The sequence below is a fragment of the Pseudonaja textilis genome, chromosome 2, assembly GCF_049901715.1.
Source record: "Pseudonaja textilis isolate UNSWEBS1 chromosome 2, rPseTex1.2, whole genome shotgun sequence".
Taxonomy (NCBI): Eukaryota; Metazoa; Chordata; class Lepidosauria; order Squamata; family Elapidae; genus Pseudonaja; species Pseudonaja textilis.
This window is the reverse complement of record NC_141991.1, coordinates 238,430,954-238,448,713: the sequence shown is the minus strand read 5'-3', so window position 1 is coordinate 238,448,713 and position 17,760 is coordinate 238,430,954. Positions and strand designations below refer to the sequence as shown.

Genomic DNA, 17,760 nt, shown 5'->3' with positions numbered 1-17,760 from the left:
GCTTATTTATTTATTTATTGAAAATCTGGAAAAAAGTTTGTACCCTATGGCTATTATTAAGTGTGGTACTTTATGATTCTTGACGAATGTATCTTTTCTTTTATGTATACTGAGAGCATTTGCACCAATTCCTTTGTGTCCAATCACACTTGGCCAATAAAGAATTTCTATTCTATTCTATTCTATTCTATTCTATTCTATTCTATTCTATTCTATTCTATTCTATTCTACTCTACTCTATTCTACTCTACCCCTCTCTACTCTACTCTACTGTACTCTACTCGTGTCTGTCTGTCTGTCTATCTATCTATCTATCTATCTATCTATCTATCTATCTATCTATCTATCTATCTATCTATCTATCTATCTATCCATTCATATCTATCTATCTATCTATCCATTCATATCTATCTATCTATCTATCTATCTATCTATCTATCTATCTATCTATCTATCTAATCTAATCTAATCTAATCTAATCTAATCTAACGAAAGTGTTGTCGTGGAGTAATGGACTGCATGAGAACGGTTTCCACTACAAAGAACTACAATTCCCGACAGCCATCGCGAGGTCTAGGAGAACGTTAGCCCGGGCAGATCGAGCGCGCGGAGGTTCTTTTTGTTTGATTTCCGGAGCTTGCGGTAAATTTAACCACATCAACAAAGCTGAGCAAGGCAAGACGCGGGAAAGCAAAAGCCGAGGGATCGGAGATCCCTGTTCTTCATGCATCACCCTCTTGAGCATCATGCACAGGTAAAGATAAATGGTTGCAGCTAGGTAGGCGGATGCAAAGAAAAGATTAGGAGCGGCGGGATTGGCTTGCGCGACTTGTTGCGGGTCGTTTGGAGTTTCAGCCTAAAAATGCTTCAATTCACAAATCGGGCGTGTCCTTTTCAGATTATAGCTGCACATCTATTCACTGCAGAGGATCCCCAAGGGATTATGCATCATAAATATTTGCATAATAAGAGCAAAGAAGTTTGGAAAATTAGGGTACTGGCGCGTTGTCCATATGCGCAGTTGGCACAGGTGGATAAGTGTGCTAGCACATGGATTTGAACAATGCCGGAATAAAACTCCGCAGATGTGCATATGGGCTGAATATGGGTCTCTTTTTGTCTTTTGAATCCAGTTGAAAATATACATACTGATGGGAAGTCGTCTCATAGTATTGCAACGGTGTTGCTAAACTGTATTTGGAAATGCTGTATTTGAAATTGCAAAAGTACTTTATATTAAAGGTTGTTGCATCTAGGTACAATGATGTAATATGTCATTTAGGTATTTAAGAGTTCCGTTGAGTGCAGCTACATCAACCTGTCCATTGATTTCTTCTAAACAGGATATTAGGGTTTGTAATTGCTGTCCTCAGATTTGTCCTCTACATAGGTAGTCTTCAATTTACAACCACAATTGAACTCAAAATTTCTGTTGCTAAGCAAGATGGTTCTTAAGTGAATTTTGCCCCACTTTGTGACTTTTGTTAAGTGAATCACTGTAGTTGCTAAGTTAGTTAAGATGGTTGTTAAGTGAATCTGGCTTCCTCCCATTGATTTTGCTTATCAGAAGGTTACAAACGGTGATCACTTGACCCGAGGACACTGAGTTCATAAATATGAACGAGTGGCCAAGCGGCTGAATTTTGATCACATGACCATGGGGAATGCTGCAGTGGTCATAAGTGTGAAAAACGGTCATAAGTCTTTCAGTGCCCTTGTAACTTCGAATGGTCACTAAATGGATAGATATAATACTATGTCTAGTCTTCTGTTGAAACAGGGTGTTTTATTTATTCTTCCATGCAGGGCTTCCATCAATCCAAACAATTTCTGATGATAATTATAACAAGCTGTCAGTCTCCCAGTCCAATATGTCTTTTATTTTTCTATCTGTATGTATGTATGTCTATCTATTATCATCGTCATCATGTATGTATGTGACTATCTGTCTATCTATCCTCTTTCCTCTATCTTTATCTGTCTGTCTGTCCTCTATATCTATCTAGCTAGCTAGCTAGCTAGCTAGCTAGCTATCTGTCATCCATCCATCCATCTATCCATCCACCCACCAAATTTACTGGCCGCCCATCTTATCACAAGGCTAAATTGATGAATACATTTGTGTACTTTACTCAGTATGTACAGTATTTTGATGGTATTACTTCATTACTTTACTCAGTATGTACAATATTTTGATGGTATTGTTTTGGTTGCAGGAAATCTCCTTGGCCTAATTCACCCATCACACAACAAGCCCCCCTTTATTCAAAAGCCACAATTATTTCGATTTAGTCATATTGTTAAAGAATACATCTGTTTTCTAAGTTATAATATTTGATTCTGTGCAACTTGTTGAGTAAAAAATAAAATTGAAAACACAACATATGCCAAAAAAGGTATTTGTGACCAGATTCAAAGTTCCAACAGCTGCCCACACCCTGACCAAGTGATCACATTTTGGGGGCTTAGCAACTGGCCCGCATTTACGGGCATTTGAAACAGTCCACATTTGTGACTGCAATTTACAACTTTTTTTTTTTTGTCGGAAACCGGCATTTACTTTCTCCTTCTGGGAATAATCACCCTTTGCAAACAGTGACTTTACTTGATGGCTTCAATGTTTGCTTAATGATGCTGCTGTTTGTGTTAGGACCACAGTGTTTGCTTAATGACAGCTGCAAAAAAAATAAAAATAGACACGATCATAAGCTGACCTTAACAACCGGAACAACATTTGACTGTAATTCCAGGTTCAATTATGGTTGTACATCAAAAACTAGTAGTAACGTATGTAGTAATGTATAAAGGGATTCCAGTCAAGCAAAGAATGAAGTAAACATATCTGGAACTTTTAACTCTCATCTTCCATAATAATAATAATGATTCTGAGTCTTAACTACTTCAATTATTGATTATCTAGCTGTTTTCTTATTAGGGCAGTGTTTGTCATACCAATTATTAAATTTTCTGGGAAAACAGAGTTACTTGCTTTGTGAATTCCTACTACTAGATCTAATCAAGCAGAACAAAGTCAGCAGGCTTTTTCTAGCAAGATTATTTGGGGCACGTACAACTTGCATAACGAACACACAAAAATCATTCTTCCTATATTTATATGCCTGTCATTTATTGAAATCTTTGACCAATCCTGTCAGAATAGAACAATCCCTGGCCTCAGTACTTTTCTGGAGGAGAAGCAACTATTTGTGCCTCTCACATCATTTTTTAAGGTGTAATTTTTAAAGGTGTAAGTACAAAGGCATGGTTTTTTTAAAGGTGTAAATTTTGAGTGGCTCAAGGTAGACTCAGCCTTCCATCCTTCCAAGGTCGGTAAAATGAGGGCCCAGATTGTTGGTGGCAATAGGTTGACCTTAAACAGCTTAGAGAGGGCAGTAAAGCACTGTGAAGAGGTATATAAGTCCAAGTGCTGTTGGTATTAAGTCTCTGTTCCTGTGTTGGCTGAAGAGCTATTATGGATTGCATATAAAGTAGTAGCTGTGGGGCCTTTGTATCCTTGCAGGAGACATCTTCAGGAAATTCCAGATTTGGGGAGCAACATCACTACAAGTATCCCATGGAGCTGGCATCCCAACAAGACTTCAGGTCTCCTCTCAGGCATGGGAGTGTCTCCTCTTAAACTGGACAGTGAGAACACCCCCCAGGATCTGTTGATGTGTGTGGGTCCACCCACCAAGCGTCAGAAAGTGAGGGAAACCAAATTTGTGATTATCCACCAGCCTAGACTGCTTCAAGAAAAAGTCGCAGGTAAGACCTTTTTTGCCCCCACCCCCCACCCCCCCCAAAAAAGATCTTTTCAAAATTCTACCTTAGGATGATGATAAAGTTTAAATTGATAGCAATTTTTTTAATTATAAAAGCAGTCTGATTAGTTGGATTCACCTATTATAGATGAGTTTTCCTTAATCTTGGTTCAACGTCAAGAAACAGTTCCTAAAGTAACACAGCAGACTTGCTATAAGCCATAATTTGCAAATCAGAGTGGCTGAATTCACTTATCCATTCCTCCCTGCATGCCCTAGGATGAAGAGGGGGTGGGCCTGGGTCTTCTCTGAATGCCCTCCGGATTGTGCCCTTCTTCAGTTTCCTCCACAGCCACCGGAGCCACATTCCCACTCCCTGTCAGCTGTTCCACCTCTCCCTCGGAATCAGATTCCAACAGGGGCATGACAGATGGGTACCTAAAGAGCAAAAGGCCAGAGCACACAATAGATGCAAACTTAAGGTAAACCACACCAAACTCAATTGCAGGAAATACGACTTCAACAACAGAGTGACCAGTGCTTGCAATACTCTACTTGACTCTGTGGTTTCTTCCCAAAATCCCAAAAAAATTAACCTTAGACTGTCTACTGTTGACCTCATACCATCCCTAAGAGGCCTGTAAGGGGTATGCATAAGTGCACCAATGTGCCTACCATTCCTGTCCTGATGCTCCCTTTTATTCTTATCCATTTCATGTATTGATAATCATGTTTATACTTCTATCTGTTATCTAATATATGCTCAATGAATAAAATAAATAAAATAGAGCCCATAACAAGCCTGTTGTTATGCCTGCCACACCTCACTAACAAATGGTGGGTTTGAGCAGGGTATTTCTTAAACTGGTTGACTATACTTCTTCAAATTTTCTGAAAACCACGTTTCACTCTTTTAGACTGGTTTGTAGTCCCACTGTATTTACCTTGAAGTGAGTTACATGGAACTCTGTAACATTTATTTTTGAAAGCTGTCTTGGATTCTGTGTGTTGTTGTGGATTTTCGTTTCAAACCATGTAAGATCCAAAATTGATTTGAGACCAGTGCTTCCATTTGTTTTATAAACAATGTTTATAGACACCCTAAAACAGATTTTTGAAAGCCTGACCATTAAGAGTGCAAAATTCATAGTGCTAAAACCTATACTACTTAAGGATAAATTACTACAGAATGACAGAATTGCAAAATAAAAACAAATTAAAATTAAGCAAGCCAAGAAAGTTGAAAAGGTTTTCCCCAGCGCTAAAGTAAAACATGTTAGGCACCAGACATTTCCTCCACCTGTGGTTATGAATGGATTATTCCTTTTTAACTCCCCCACTATATGTCATCCAGTCAGGATACCACCAATTTAGTGGGCTTCTTATTGTTTTGTGGAATCTGTTAAAATGGAAATGAGCATCATTAATGGTGATTCAAATTTCTTATCCATCTTGTTTAATAGTAAAATGACCTTAACTGACCCACACAACCTCAGACAATTATGGGCCAGGTACATACTTTGCTGAAAGGAAGAAATGCAGTGTTCTCCATGAGTTGGAGAAGTCCAGCTGGATTTCCTGTGCAAAAGATGCTGGAAAAATTTAGTTATCAGCCAATGGACCAGTTAAAGCAATTCTGAAGCTTGGCAGCTTTAACATATGTGGACTTCAACTTAAAGAATTCCATTCCAAAATGTGGAAGTCCACACATTTTGAAGCATCAAGCTTAAGAAACACAACACTCCTTCACAATAATTCTTTCCTCTCATCCCCCAAAGGTGTTTCTTGGGATACTTTGCCAGATGAACTGCTGTTGGGAATCTTTTCCTATCTAAACTTGACTGATTTGCTGAAAGTTTCCCAGGTTTGTCAGAGATGGCATCGCCTTTCGTAAGTGGCTGTCGATTTCTAAATAAAACTGTATATATAAATATACAAAAGCATTTTCTTTGTACTGTTTGCTGAATTGGTTTCCATTGAGCATTATTATGATTTGTTAATCTCAGTAGGAATTCAGTGACTTGGGACTTTCACTTGTCATACGTGAGGCAACAATACTCCATATACATAAATACTGTAATAGCATGATATTAGGATGGAATTTTAACTGCATGCTGCAGAATTGTAATATTTTCCACCTAGATCTAAACAGATTTGTCACTTTGACTCTTTTTCTGTTTTTAAATGAAGTTTTGTGAAGATTTTGCCCAGCACACACAATATTTATTCACTTTTCATAGTGTCAATACTTCTTGACACCAGTTTCCCATATATGTATAGATATATGCATGTACAGTATGTCAACTTACAACCACAACTGCGACCAGAACTTGTATTGCTAAGCAAGGTGATTAAGTGAGTCATAGCTGATTTTTGTGATTTTTTTAATGAGTATTGTATACTAATCTGCTCATGGCAACCTTAGTTTTGCTAATATTTTGGGTTCAATTGCTATTAAATTAATTTCCTTTTTCCCCCCTTTTCTTTTTTAAAGGCTTGATGAGTCGCTGTGGCAGAGTCTTGATCTTGCAGGTAAAAATCTTTTGCCAGGAGTGATTGGCCAATTGTTACCCTTGGGAATAACCGCCTTCCGCTGTCCAAGGTCCTGCATTGGGACACCTTTGTTTAAAACAAGCAGGTAAATGCCACACCTAATATACTGTTGTATGTTTTGCAAAAAGAAAAGAACGCTTTTCAAAGAACTAGAAAACTTTGTCAGCTGACCTAGACTTTGGCACTGGACATCAATGCAATGCAATGTCTGAATAGACAATCTTTTTTGGCCAAGAGCAAAAAATGTTCACCCTGGTTAAGTTGTCTACTGAAAAGAAAGCTGTCATGGTGGGCAGGGTTAGCCCCAAAACAAAATAACATTGAGGCTATAGACCGGTGCTTCGTTTTGAACCATCTAGCCTTCATATGTACAGCTAGTCCTTGATTTACAAACATAATTGGGCCCAGAATTATGCTTCTAAGTCATTGCAATTATAAGTAGGGGCACCCATTGACCAGAAGTAATTTTTTGATTTTTTTCGTGGCAGTCATTAAGAAAATGCCTTGGTTGTTTAGTGGACACTTAAGAATTGTATTCCGCTGTTTTCCTCACACTATTGCTTGTCTTCTCTTTTTTAGGGCTCTTTGTGTGCAACATCTGGATTTATCGAATTGTTCAATAAAGGTTATAGATCTTGAGGGTATCATTGGCAGATGCCAGAGTCTGCAGAATCTCAGCCTAGAAGGTCTCATACTTTCTTCGGATATAGTTAGGTGAGCGATTAAAAAGGTGTGAATTTTGGATGCTGACTTCAGGAAGAGAAAGTCGTAACAAATCCTTGACAAAATCCTTGCCTGGTTCACAGACTTGGAGTTCATGTGTTGGGGGGTGGGGGCTCATTGTTCTGATTGCTATGCCTGTTTTTCTGTGGGCTGTTATCCTTTATAACAGAATTCCCCAACGTTTCGCTTTGCGGCCTGCTGGAGGGAGAGAGGATGGAGCTACATGAGTGGCCAGCAAATGTGCGCGTGCCCAGCTTCATTTGCACAAGCGGTGTGCATGTGCCTGCTGCTCACTTAAATGGAGTGTGCATGTGCACTGCTTACACAGTGAAGGTACATACTCGCTCTGCTGTTTCCACAGCCCAGGCTGCAAACCCATCACAGTCCACTAGGGCAGGGGTCTCCAACCTTGGCAACTTTAAGACTTGTGGACTTCAACTCCCAGAATTCCTCAGCCAGCTTTGCTTTCAAAAATTATCCTCATGGTACCTAGAAAACAACCTGCATCTAAACATCAGCAAGACAAAAGAGATGGTGTTAGACTTCCGGAAGAGAGAGGAACCTGCCCCACTTTACATCGAGGGGGGCTGTGTGGAGAGAGTTTCATCCTTTAAATTCCTGGGAGTCTATCTCAGCAAAGATCTCACCTGGAAAATCAACACAATCCAGGTGGCCAGGAAGGCTCAACAGAGACTCCATTTTCTTCGGATCTTGTGAAAGAATAAAGTGGAACAACGACTGATGACATCCTTTTACTGGTCCACAATAGAAAGTGTCCTCACATATTGCCTTACGTTGTGGTATTCTGGCTTGACAGCCACGGATAGAAAGATATTACAGAAGGTGGTAAGCACAGCACAAAACATCGTGGGCTGTTCCCTGATACCACTAGATGATACCCCTAGGGCTCGCTGCCTTAGAAGAGTGAGGAAAATGCTCAGGGATGACTCACATTCCGGTCAGCACTTCTTCACTCTCCTACCATCGGGTAGGAGATATAGAAGCATAGCCAGCTGCACTAACAGGCTGAAGAACAGTTTCGACCCTGTCAGACTTCTGAATGGAAAATAATTTCATGTCAACATAGTATGATAGATTTGCAGGACTGGCGTGTTGTGCAACAAGGTCCCATAGTGTAATAAGATTGGGATTGGGTTAGGGACTTCTGTCCTCACTGTGAGTTGTGTTGAGAGGTGTGTGCACGAAGGGAAGTTCCGCCAATCTCATTGTACACATGTTGTACTTTGACAATTAAGGTAATAATATTTTGGATGTTGTAAGTTGCCAAGAGTCTTTGGGTGTGGGCTGGTTATTATAAATAATAATAACGTAGGGTGGAGGTATTCTAGAAGCAGGCTCAGAGACATTGCAGAGTCATGTAATTATTGAAGATCCTGTGCCCTGAGCTGTAGATCACAGGAAGTATTGGGTTTACCTTCTCATTGGTTGATTTCCTTCCCCTTTGTGTCAGTGATAAAAAAAAGTAAGAAATAAAATGGTTTCCAGCTCAGCCGCAGAATCAAAAGCTAAACAATTTTGCATAGAGTCCTTGCTTAATGACCTCAATTGCGGCTAGCAACTCCTATGGCCAAGTGATGTTGTTAAATCAGACAACATGTGACCACAACTTGTGAGTTTAACTGCCGGTTTCTCCACTGACTCTTCTTGCTGGAAGCTGGTTGTGTAGGGTGCGAATGGCAATCGTAGGCTGCAATTGTAAATGCCTACCAGTTACTCCCAAATCTTAGTCATATGACTGCGGGAATGTTGTGACACTCATATATGCAAGGTCAGGTCATAAAATTACTTTTTCAGGACCACTATTACTTCAAACAGGGAAATTATTAAGCAAGGACTATCTGTACTCATCTTCTGTCCTGTAGTCTGTGCCAAAAGGGCTTTATGGAATCCTTCAATTACTTCCTTTTCCTTCTCTGTAGAATTGATCTGTCCATTCATCAACTTAACAAACTTTGTAGTAGTAGATCAATAACTCATTAATCCAAAGGCAATATTTTAAAATGTTCTGTTTATTTTGAAGGTAGGAACATAAAAAGCGGTGAATGAAAGACAATACCTGACTTTCTGCTTTTTCATTCAAGAAGGGAATGCCTCTTTTAAGATAATGTCTTCATGTATGCATTATATTACTTCTATTGACGTGAAGATGTACCCAGGTTCAGTCAGTTGAGTAACTGAACTTCTAATTAAATTGATCTTAGGAATCCTTCATAATTGCACCATGTTTAAAAATTCAGCCTACATCTGGTTTGGTGTTCCTTGTAATATACAACTTCTTTCTCCCTCATTTTTTACTTAAGATATAACTCTTCACTCAGTTTTTGGACCCCTTGGCTTCACAACATTGGTGTTGATTTTGAAGCTGTGGGGTTTTTAGAATCATTTTTGTGATTTGTATTTTACTGCAGTTCTCTAGATCTTTCCTTCTCCACTCCTTCCATGTAAAGCAGAGGTCCCCAACCCCTAGGCAGCAAACCTGTCCAGGTCCGTGGCCCGTTGGGAACTAGGCCATGCAAGGAAAGCTTCATTTGTGCAGCGCGCATGCACAGTAGCTAAACTGCATGTGCAAAACCATCCCCTCCCCTCTCACTGCCATTGGCGGTGCCGCTGCTGCTGCTAGTCCGTGAAGGTTTGGGGCCGCTAATTTAAAGAACATGGATAAATTTTTATTCTTTTTCCCAACAGCTTTTCTCTTTTATTCTATAAACTGCTTTATTTTGCAAAGAGCAGTATATACATTAAATAAATATTCAGAAAATTCATAACCAATTTGGCCCATTAGAAATAGTTGGGTATCTTCGGGCTCTCTTGCAGTTTTGGCTCCTGATGATTGAACAAATCAATTTTAGCAGTATTTGAACACTCTGTTCTTTCTCTTTTTAGAAGTATAGCACAAAACCCCAACTTGGCCCGGCTAAACTTATCTGGATGTTCTGGATTCTCTGCAGATACTGTGGAAGTGTTGTTGAAAAGCTGTCTGAGGTAATATGACTTACATGAGAGGTTACATTGAATTTAGCACTAGTGTTAAATATTCAAAATGGGATTTGTTGATAGAAACTCTAATAACAATCCAGAGTTCAGATTAGAGGGACAAGTTGCCGTGGGGTGGAGTGGTCATCTAGGCATTCACACATTGAGTTGTGCACAGATGCAAGAAACTCATAAATACGATGCATAACAAAAAAAATACCTTGGAATAAAAAGAAAGGCACAAGTAGCTAGGTGTGGATGATGTGTAAGGGAGGCCATAAATCAAGTTGTATCATTTTTGCACCATGGTACCAAACGGGATGGCTGTGGTATTTCCTCTAGGATATTTGCCAATTTTCACTTTTTCTGCAGACCTGGGCTACTTTCCCTCCTGGTCAAAGGATTCCCAAAACCTCAGAATAGATTTCAGGGACAATAGAAGAACTAAAATATTTAAAAATCCACCACAGCCCAGTTCTGCTAGTAGAAATGCTATTATGGAGAACAACAAATTTTATACATAAGAATTGGGTTCACATATCTTGCTAATCTGTAGTATTTGTTTGAATTTAGCACAGCATGTTAATTTGAACCCAGTTGTAGGATGCAGCCACAATTCAGTGCAATTACTGAAGCCAGCATTCTTTAACAAGCTATATTAAACTATGGCTTAGCACAGTGAGTGAACTCTAATGTATTGTGTGATTGATTTTTCTTTTTCAGTTCTGAATCTACCGGCCTTCAGTGCCATGGTGTTTTGTTGTATAAAAATTAAATGAAGGTTATTTGATTGAATTTCAAAATAGAAATGTTTTACATTTTTATTTTTAGACAATTTCTAGATATTTTGATGCTTTCAAAACTCTCAGTTGATATGTATTAATCAAATCTATATCTCATGAGGTGATTTTGGGAGGCAGGCTATAATTGATAGACAATTTTTAGAATGTATTCCTTCTTCAATTTATACACAGGTTAGAAGAATTGAATTTAGGCTGGTGTGATTTCACAGCTGAGCATTTGAAGAACGTAGTCAGTCATATTCCTTCCAAACTATTGCAATTGAACCTTAGTGGATACAGGCAGAATCTCCTGATCTCAGGTGAGTTTTGTTTTGAAACAGTGGATTCAGGTGACCTACCCCATTCCTCTTATGATAATGTGAGGGGGAGATGTTTTCCATTGTAACTGAACAGGAGTTCGATTACACACCCATTTTTCTCCTTAAAATCTTAAAACCACCTGGTAAAATTTTTTAATGTGGTTTCTTGCCATGCCTCTCAAAGCATGGTATAGCGCTTGAGCCATCAAAATTTTCAGAATCCGAACCTGTGCTGAGACTTGGATACTGCTTTAATCCAGCTTCTACCACATTCTGAATTAAATACTATGGTTTACTTTTGGATTCCCACTTGGATACAATACAAACTTCCACATTCTTGGGAAAAACTTGATTTGTATAAAGGCCAGTAGCAGCTAAGAGCAGCTGTGATTTCCAATTTTTGTGTATATAATAATTTCACTTGAACTCAATCACATTGAAAAAAAAATCACCAACAGTCCATCGGGAATATTTTACATCCTTTTACAATACCTTTTAACAGCATTAAACAATATTTGCCTTCCCCCTTGGGAAGGACTTGATAAGGAGACAAACTTGCAAAATCCAGTCTAAGTATCTGGCTGACCAACCATAATTTATCCTGACTAACAGAAGCTCCCTGGATTAGAGTCAAAGTCTATCCTGGATCTTCCTAGAGAGCCCAACTATATAGACTTGTATATGCAAAGAATAAGCTCTGTCACTGAGCTAGTTAGAATTGCTTAAATGATGGTTTGGACTTAGATATACCAAATTGAATGGCCCATTTGCTTGTGGGATTGTTGAGGTTGGAAGAAGTGGTAGATACTTGATTAGCCTTATCTCATTAATACATAGCCCTGTTCAGGCTGGGTCATTTTCAGAAAGCGGAAAGCAGTCTGGATGACAGACTAAGTTAGGGGACAAAGAAGCCCTCTGACCTTACAGTTTACTTCCCAACTAAACTAGCCTTTTCTGAATGATTCTACAAATGGTAGCATCTGTAAATTCATATAGTAGGAATTAGCATTTTCAGGGGCTAAACATCATTACATAATGCATATTGTCACAAGAGTTCTGGCAAAAATAGTGAACTTTTGCAACAACTGGCAAGCTTGTGAGATTTTGAAACATTCTGTGATTTACTTTCTAGGCAGTTTAGGCATTATCCTAAGGTTTTGCAGAAAATACTGAGTTTTGCCCCATTTTATGACTTTTCTTACTGCCGATCTTAAGTGAATCACTGCAGTTGTTAAGTTAGTAACACAGTTGTTAATCTGGCTTCCCCACTGACTTTGCTTGTCAGAAGGTCGCAAATAATGATCAAATGACCCTGCAACAGTGCAACCTTTCTAAAGGTGAGCCAATTGCCAAGTGTCTGAATTTTGATCACGTGACCAGAAGGATCACGTGCAGTGGTCATAAGTGTGAAAAACAATCAAGTCACTTTTTTCAGTCCCGTTGTAACTAAACCAACTGTTGTAAGTCGAGGACCACCTGTAGATGTTGCATTTTCTAGTATGAAAAATGTGTTAAAACTAAAGTAGCCTTTTCAAGTCCTAGTAGAAAATGTACTTCTGAGCAAGTAACTTATGGCAATTGTTGTAAGGTCATATATTGGACAGTGCCACTGAGCAGCTATGATTATATTTCACTTTTCTTTTTCAGATGTTAAAACATTACTAGAGAGATGTTCTGGTCTAATTCATTTAGATTTGAGGTAAGCACTGCAACTGAATACCAGTCTGCATCTTTGAAAGATTTGTGCTTTTAATAAAAAAAACAATGACAGATTGAATTAAAATACATCATATGCCATGTATAAGCGATAGATTAATATTGGAGTAATGTCAGGGTTCCAAGTAATACCCCCATACCAAACAGAACTCCGAGGCAGGTAGATTCCTCAAAGAATAATTTATTTGGAGATATCATATTGGCATAGATTGGGGAAAACCGACTCTAAATGTTCCTGCAATTTTCACCTAATTAAAAGTTTCCCCCTTTTCCCAACCAAACAGTCACCTGGTCCAATCTGGGTGCTGTCCAGTTGCTTGGTAACTCACTCCTCCTTTCTTCAGCCACCTGTTGGGATGTCCTTGGTTCACAGGGGAAAGTATTTTGTTTTGGCTATAAACCTCAGCTATCTCTATTCCCCACTCCCTAGCCCTCATCTCCATTGTGGCAATACTGAAGCCTCAAAATGGCCTCAAGTCAGACCAGTTTCAGAGTTGACAAGTGTATTTAAGTGCCTAAATCTGTATTAAAATTTTACTGTTCTGAGTTGGTCCTTCTAACTAAAATTACCCATTGCTTCTTTTGCATTTTTAGCCCAGCTATAAATAAATCTTGCCAAACTGAAGCATCCTATTATCTATATCAAGCACAGACCATTAGGGAGGGGCTGTCTTCACCCTCTTTCTCTCACACAAAATACCTGGACTGAGCTGCCTCTGGAATGCACTCCTTCCCTTCTGGGAATCCAGCCTACTTACATTCCATCACAAGTGCTTAGTCAAGTGAAAGATACTTGAATATACGCATCCAGAATTAAATAAAATATAAGTTTTATTTTTATAAAGACACTCAAATCTCAAATAAATGGAAAATAAAATTTTCTTTAAAACATTCGTTACAGTGACAGTGTTATGTTGAAGCCTGAATGCTTTGCCTACTTCCACCGACTCACACGCCTTGAACACTTAAGTCTTAGTCGATGCTATCAAATACCTCCCGCTGCTTTACTGTAAGTAATTTTTGATATCAAATTGTTTTGACCTAAAATTGAGAGCTAATCCCGCAAAAGCTAATTTTTTGCAAGCTATTACAGGTGAAATGTACTGCATAGTGTTTCCTTGTGACCATAAACAATTGTGTTAATTTACTATAGTTTTTTTTTTAAATGCTACGATTGTTACAAGCTATATTAGCTTTTTCCAAGTGGCACTTTTTTGTTCTTTGTGATATGTAGAGTTGTTTGTAAGAAAACATGTTTTTTTTAAAAAAGGTCCTGTTCTTGGTATCAAGAAAAGGTTTTTCAAGTTTATGACTTTGAGTGCTCTTTATAAATACTCCACGCTGATTTTTCAATGTCTGCCTGTCTGTTTTCTTCCTTTACTCGCTTATTATGTTTTAATAATTTAATTACTATATATTGATCCTCCTTTCAAAAAGAGGACTTTAATTTCTTCTGCCATTGTCATTGTCCCAGTTTCCACCAGAGGTCTCCTGAATGCCAGAAAGTATAATTGAAGAACGTTTCCCTGTTAACATGGAATGTGTAGATTTAGGGCACACAGATTAATTATGTCCCAGCGTATTTTTATGATAGCCGTAATTGTTTATGCCTTAGTTGGAAGGATATATTGGCTTGAAACATTGGCAGAAAGGTGGGGGGAAAAATCAGTTGGAATGCCTAAGTTCCTCCCTTTGCACATTCTGGAAACATACAACTGACAATTTCTAACCTGGAATAGCTGGATGGGATACAGTATAAAAAGGGGGAAGGATATTTGTGACGTGCATAAGTGGACCATCGTGCCTACCGTCCCTGTCTTATTGTCCCCATTTATTCGTACCTATTTCCTGTATTCTTACTCATGTTTATACTTACACCTATTGTCTTGTAAGCAATTGACAAATAAATAAAATAAATAAAAAAATCTGATTGAATGCTACCTTTAATCAAGGATGGGGCCAGGGGTGGGATACGACAGGGTTAACTATCGGTTCAGGATTACAAGGTTTGGTGATTTATGATGTGCTTCCCTGCACACTGCACCGCCTGTAAATAGTCATCAGCACGCTGCGTGCAGAGAAGCAGCCTTTGAAACAGCCCTCTTTTCCTGCTTTTTTAACTGCAGCTGTGCCTCGTTTGGCAGTTGAAAAATCAGGAAAAAAAGATCAGGTAAGAGCCCAGGTGGGTGGGTGGGCGGGCAAAAACATCAGCAGACATAGAACCAGTTCTATGCTGCTCTTTAGAGCTACCGGTTCTACAGAGGTGGACAGAACTGGTAGAAACCCCCCTCTGGATGGGGCTATGCACACTTTGAAAATGATTTGAAATTGTACTTTGGACCAAGCACACATAAGATCCAACATTTCTATTTGGAATCATCTACAGAGTATACACGGCCCTACTCAAGAGTATATTTGTTCTTGTCCCAAAGGTGTTTTCCCAAGAGGAAACTGGACTTTCTGGGTTTTTTTTTTTTTTTTCATTTGAAGATGTTTCATTTCTCATCCACGAAGCTACTAAGATGCTTTTTCAAGAGGCGGCAGGAATTTCTGTTTTGTTTTTTTTCCTTTGAAAACATTTCACTTCTCATCCAAGAAACTTCTTCAGAGCTGAAGAAGCTTCTTGGATGAGAAACAGAATATCTTCAAAGAAAAATAAAAACCAGAAAGTCCAGCTGCCTCTTGAAAAAGCATTTTTTGGGACAACCATGACCTGGATGACTGAGAATCTCCATATATATTTGTTGTTCTTCCACTCATCAGAAGCTAAGAGAATATTATACAGCAGATGCATGATTAGAGGGACCACTTTTAACTATCATTGTAGATAACTTTTAAAATTATCACTTAACCACTTATTAGGGTAAATTCCTCAAAGGTGAGATACAGCACATTTTTAAACTGCATAACCAAACTGGAGAATGGTGAACAGTGGTTACTGGGATACTTTTATAGTACTGTATATATAGGGTGGAATTCTATTGGTTCAGACCGGTTCTATAGAACCGGTTGTTATGATTCAGCGTAGTTCGAGAACTGACAAATCATGCCCCTGGATGGCCCCGCCCCTCTGCCTGTCCCGCCCCTCCCTGCCCAGTCCTTATTGTGCATGCCCGACATCGCTGACTGCATTCTCCCCACCCAGTCATTCAAGGTATTTTTTTTCTCCCGATGATCAGCTGTTCCAATGATCAGCTGTGCTGGGATCCCCCTCGCTGTCTTACTGCTTCGCCCAGGCGGCTTCCCTGAGGCCCAGGAGGCAAAAAGAGGTGCACAGGTGTCTGTGTGTGTGTGTGCTGGGCCGCCCCCTCCCACACTCCAGTTTTTGCCTTCCTGAGCCCCAGGGAACCCTTCTGAGAGCAAAAACGCCCCCCTAGGAGGCTTGCCTGAGGCCTAGGATGCAAAATAATGGGGGGAGGATCCTGCAAAAAAAAAAAAAAAAAGCCATGCCCACCTAGTCACATGGCCATGCCCACCTAGCCACGCTCACAGAACTGGTTGTTAAAAAATTTGAATCCCACCCCTGTATATACAGGTAGTCCTCAGCTACAACCTTTCATTTAGCAACCGTTCAGTTACAACAGCTTTGAAAACTGACTTACAATTGGTCTTCACATCTATGCCCATCATAGCACCCCCCGGTCATGTGATCAAAACTTTGGGTGCTTGGCATGTATTTATAATAGTGGCAAATTTCTGGAGTCATATGATACCCATTTGCCACCTTCCCAGATAGCTTCCAATAGGCAGTCGATGGGGGAATCTGGATTGGCTTAATGACCATGTGTTTCACTTAAGAACTGCAATGATTTGCTTAATAACCGTGGCAAGAGCAAGGTTGTAAAAACAGATGTAACTCACTTAATAACTGCTTTATCAACAGAAATTCTGGTCCCAATTGTCAAGGACACCTGTATATATGTAATAAAAAAAATAATCTGCCATGCTGTTTATATGCTGGGGACCACAAAACGAAATGGAACTGATCAAGTAGCTAATCTAATTTTTAACGGTTTTAATTATAAAATAGGTCCTTTAAATTTTTAAATGCTATAAGCTGCCCTGAAACCCACATCTAAACGGATGTTGGAACGAACACCCTTGCAAACAACTTACTACTTATGGAATATACAGAAATATTAAAGTATTACATGGTTTTCAACATGCCCTTGAATTTAGAGAAGAGTGGTTAAGTCACAGCTGTTATTACATGAGGTGTGCTGCCAATCATTTAGTATTGAACACATGAAAAATTGCACTAGCTAAATTAAAGGAATTATTTTGTTGTATTTTTTTTTCTTTTAGTGAGCTTGGTGAAATTGCTACGCTCAAAACGCTGCAAGTTTTTGGAATAGTGACTGCCAATTCCCTACAGCTCTTAAAGGCGACGCTTCCGCATATAAAGATCAATACCTCCTATTTTTCACCAATTGCAAGGCCGACCATTGGCTGCAAAAAGAACCAAGAAATTTGGGGAATCCAATGCAAACTGAACTTGAGAAATCTGGCTGGGGTTTAATACATCTCAAAAAGACTCTTTGACTTCTACCAAGAGCATCATGAGTTCCTCAAGTCTTCACTGTGGGGTTCTTGGCATTCCGTTTTAACCTCACAATTTGCAGATTTACCGACCCGATTTTACCAGTTTATGACCAAATGCTATCAAGTATTTTACAAGTTGTATTTTTTAATGTTTTATGTTCCATGACTTATGCTGAGGCCTATCCAAGGAACGCTAATCATGCGCAAATAGTTGCCGTGCAATATGCATGCTTTCTTTGTGGAAACATTTTTTTTAAAGGTAGCTCTAGTTAATAAAACTTGTCCAAGTGTTCATATTCTCTGTTTTATCCATGCCAGTTGTTGTTGGTGTTTGTTGTGGTTAGCCGGCAGCAGGTGCAGATGGCTGAG

General features: G+C 39.1%; 1 protein-coding gene across 1 annotated transcript; it reads left to right on the top strand.

Moving 5' to 3' along the window:
- Positions 1 to 462: 462 nt before the first annotated feature.
- SKP2 (S-phase kinase associated protein 2) lies at positions 463 to 17,683 on the top strand. The gene is made up of 10 exons (XM_026715740.2): positions 463 to 754; positions 3,521 to 3,765; positions 5,540 to 5,651; positions 6,256 to 6,399; positions 6,894 to 7,028; positions 9,942 to 10,040; positions 11,006 to 11,133; positions 12,781 to 12,832; positions 13,751 to 13,858; positions 17,155 to 17,683. Exons 1-10 carry the CDS (start codon positions 747 to 749, stop codon positions 17,366 to 17,368), a joined length of 1,245 nt encoding a protein of 414 aa, XP_026571525.1. The 5' UTR covers positions 463 to 746; the 3' UTR covers positions 17,369 to 17,683.
- The last annotated feature ends 77 nt before the right edge of the window (positions 17,684 to 17,760 follow it).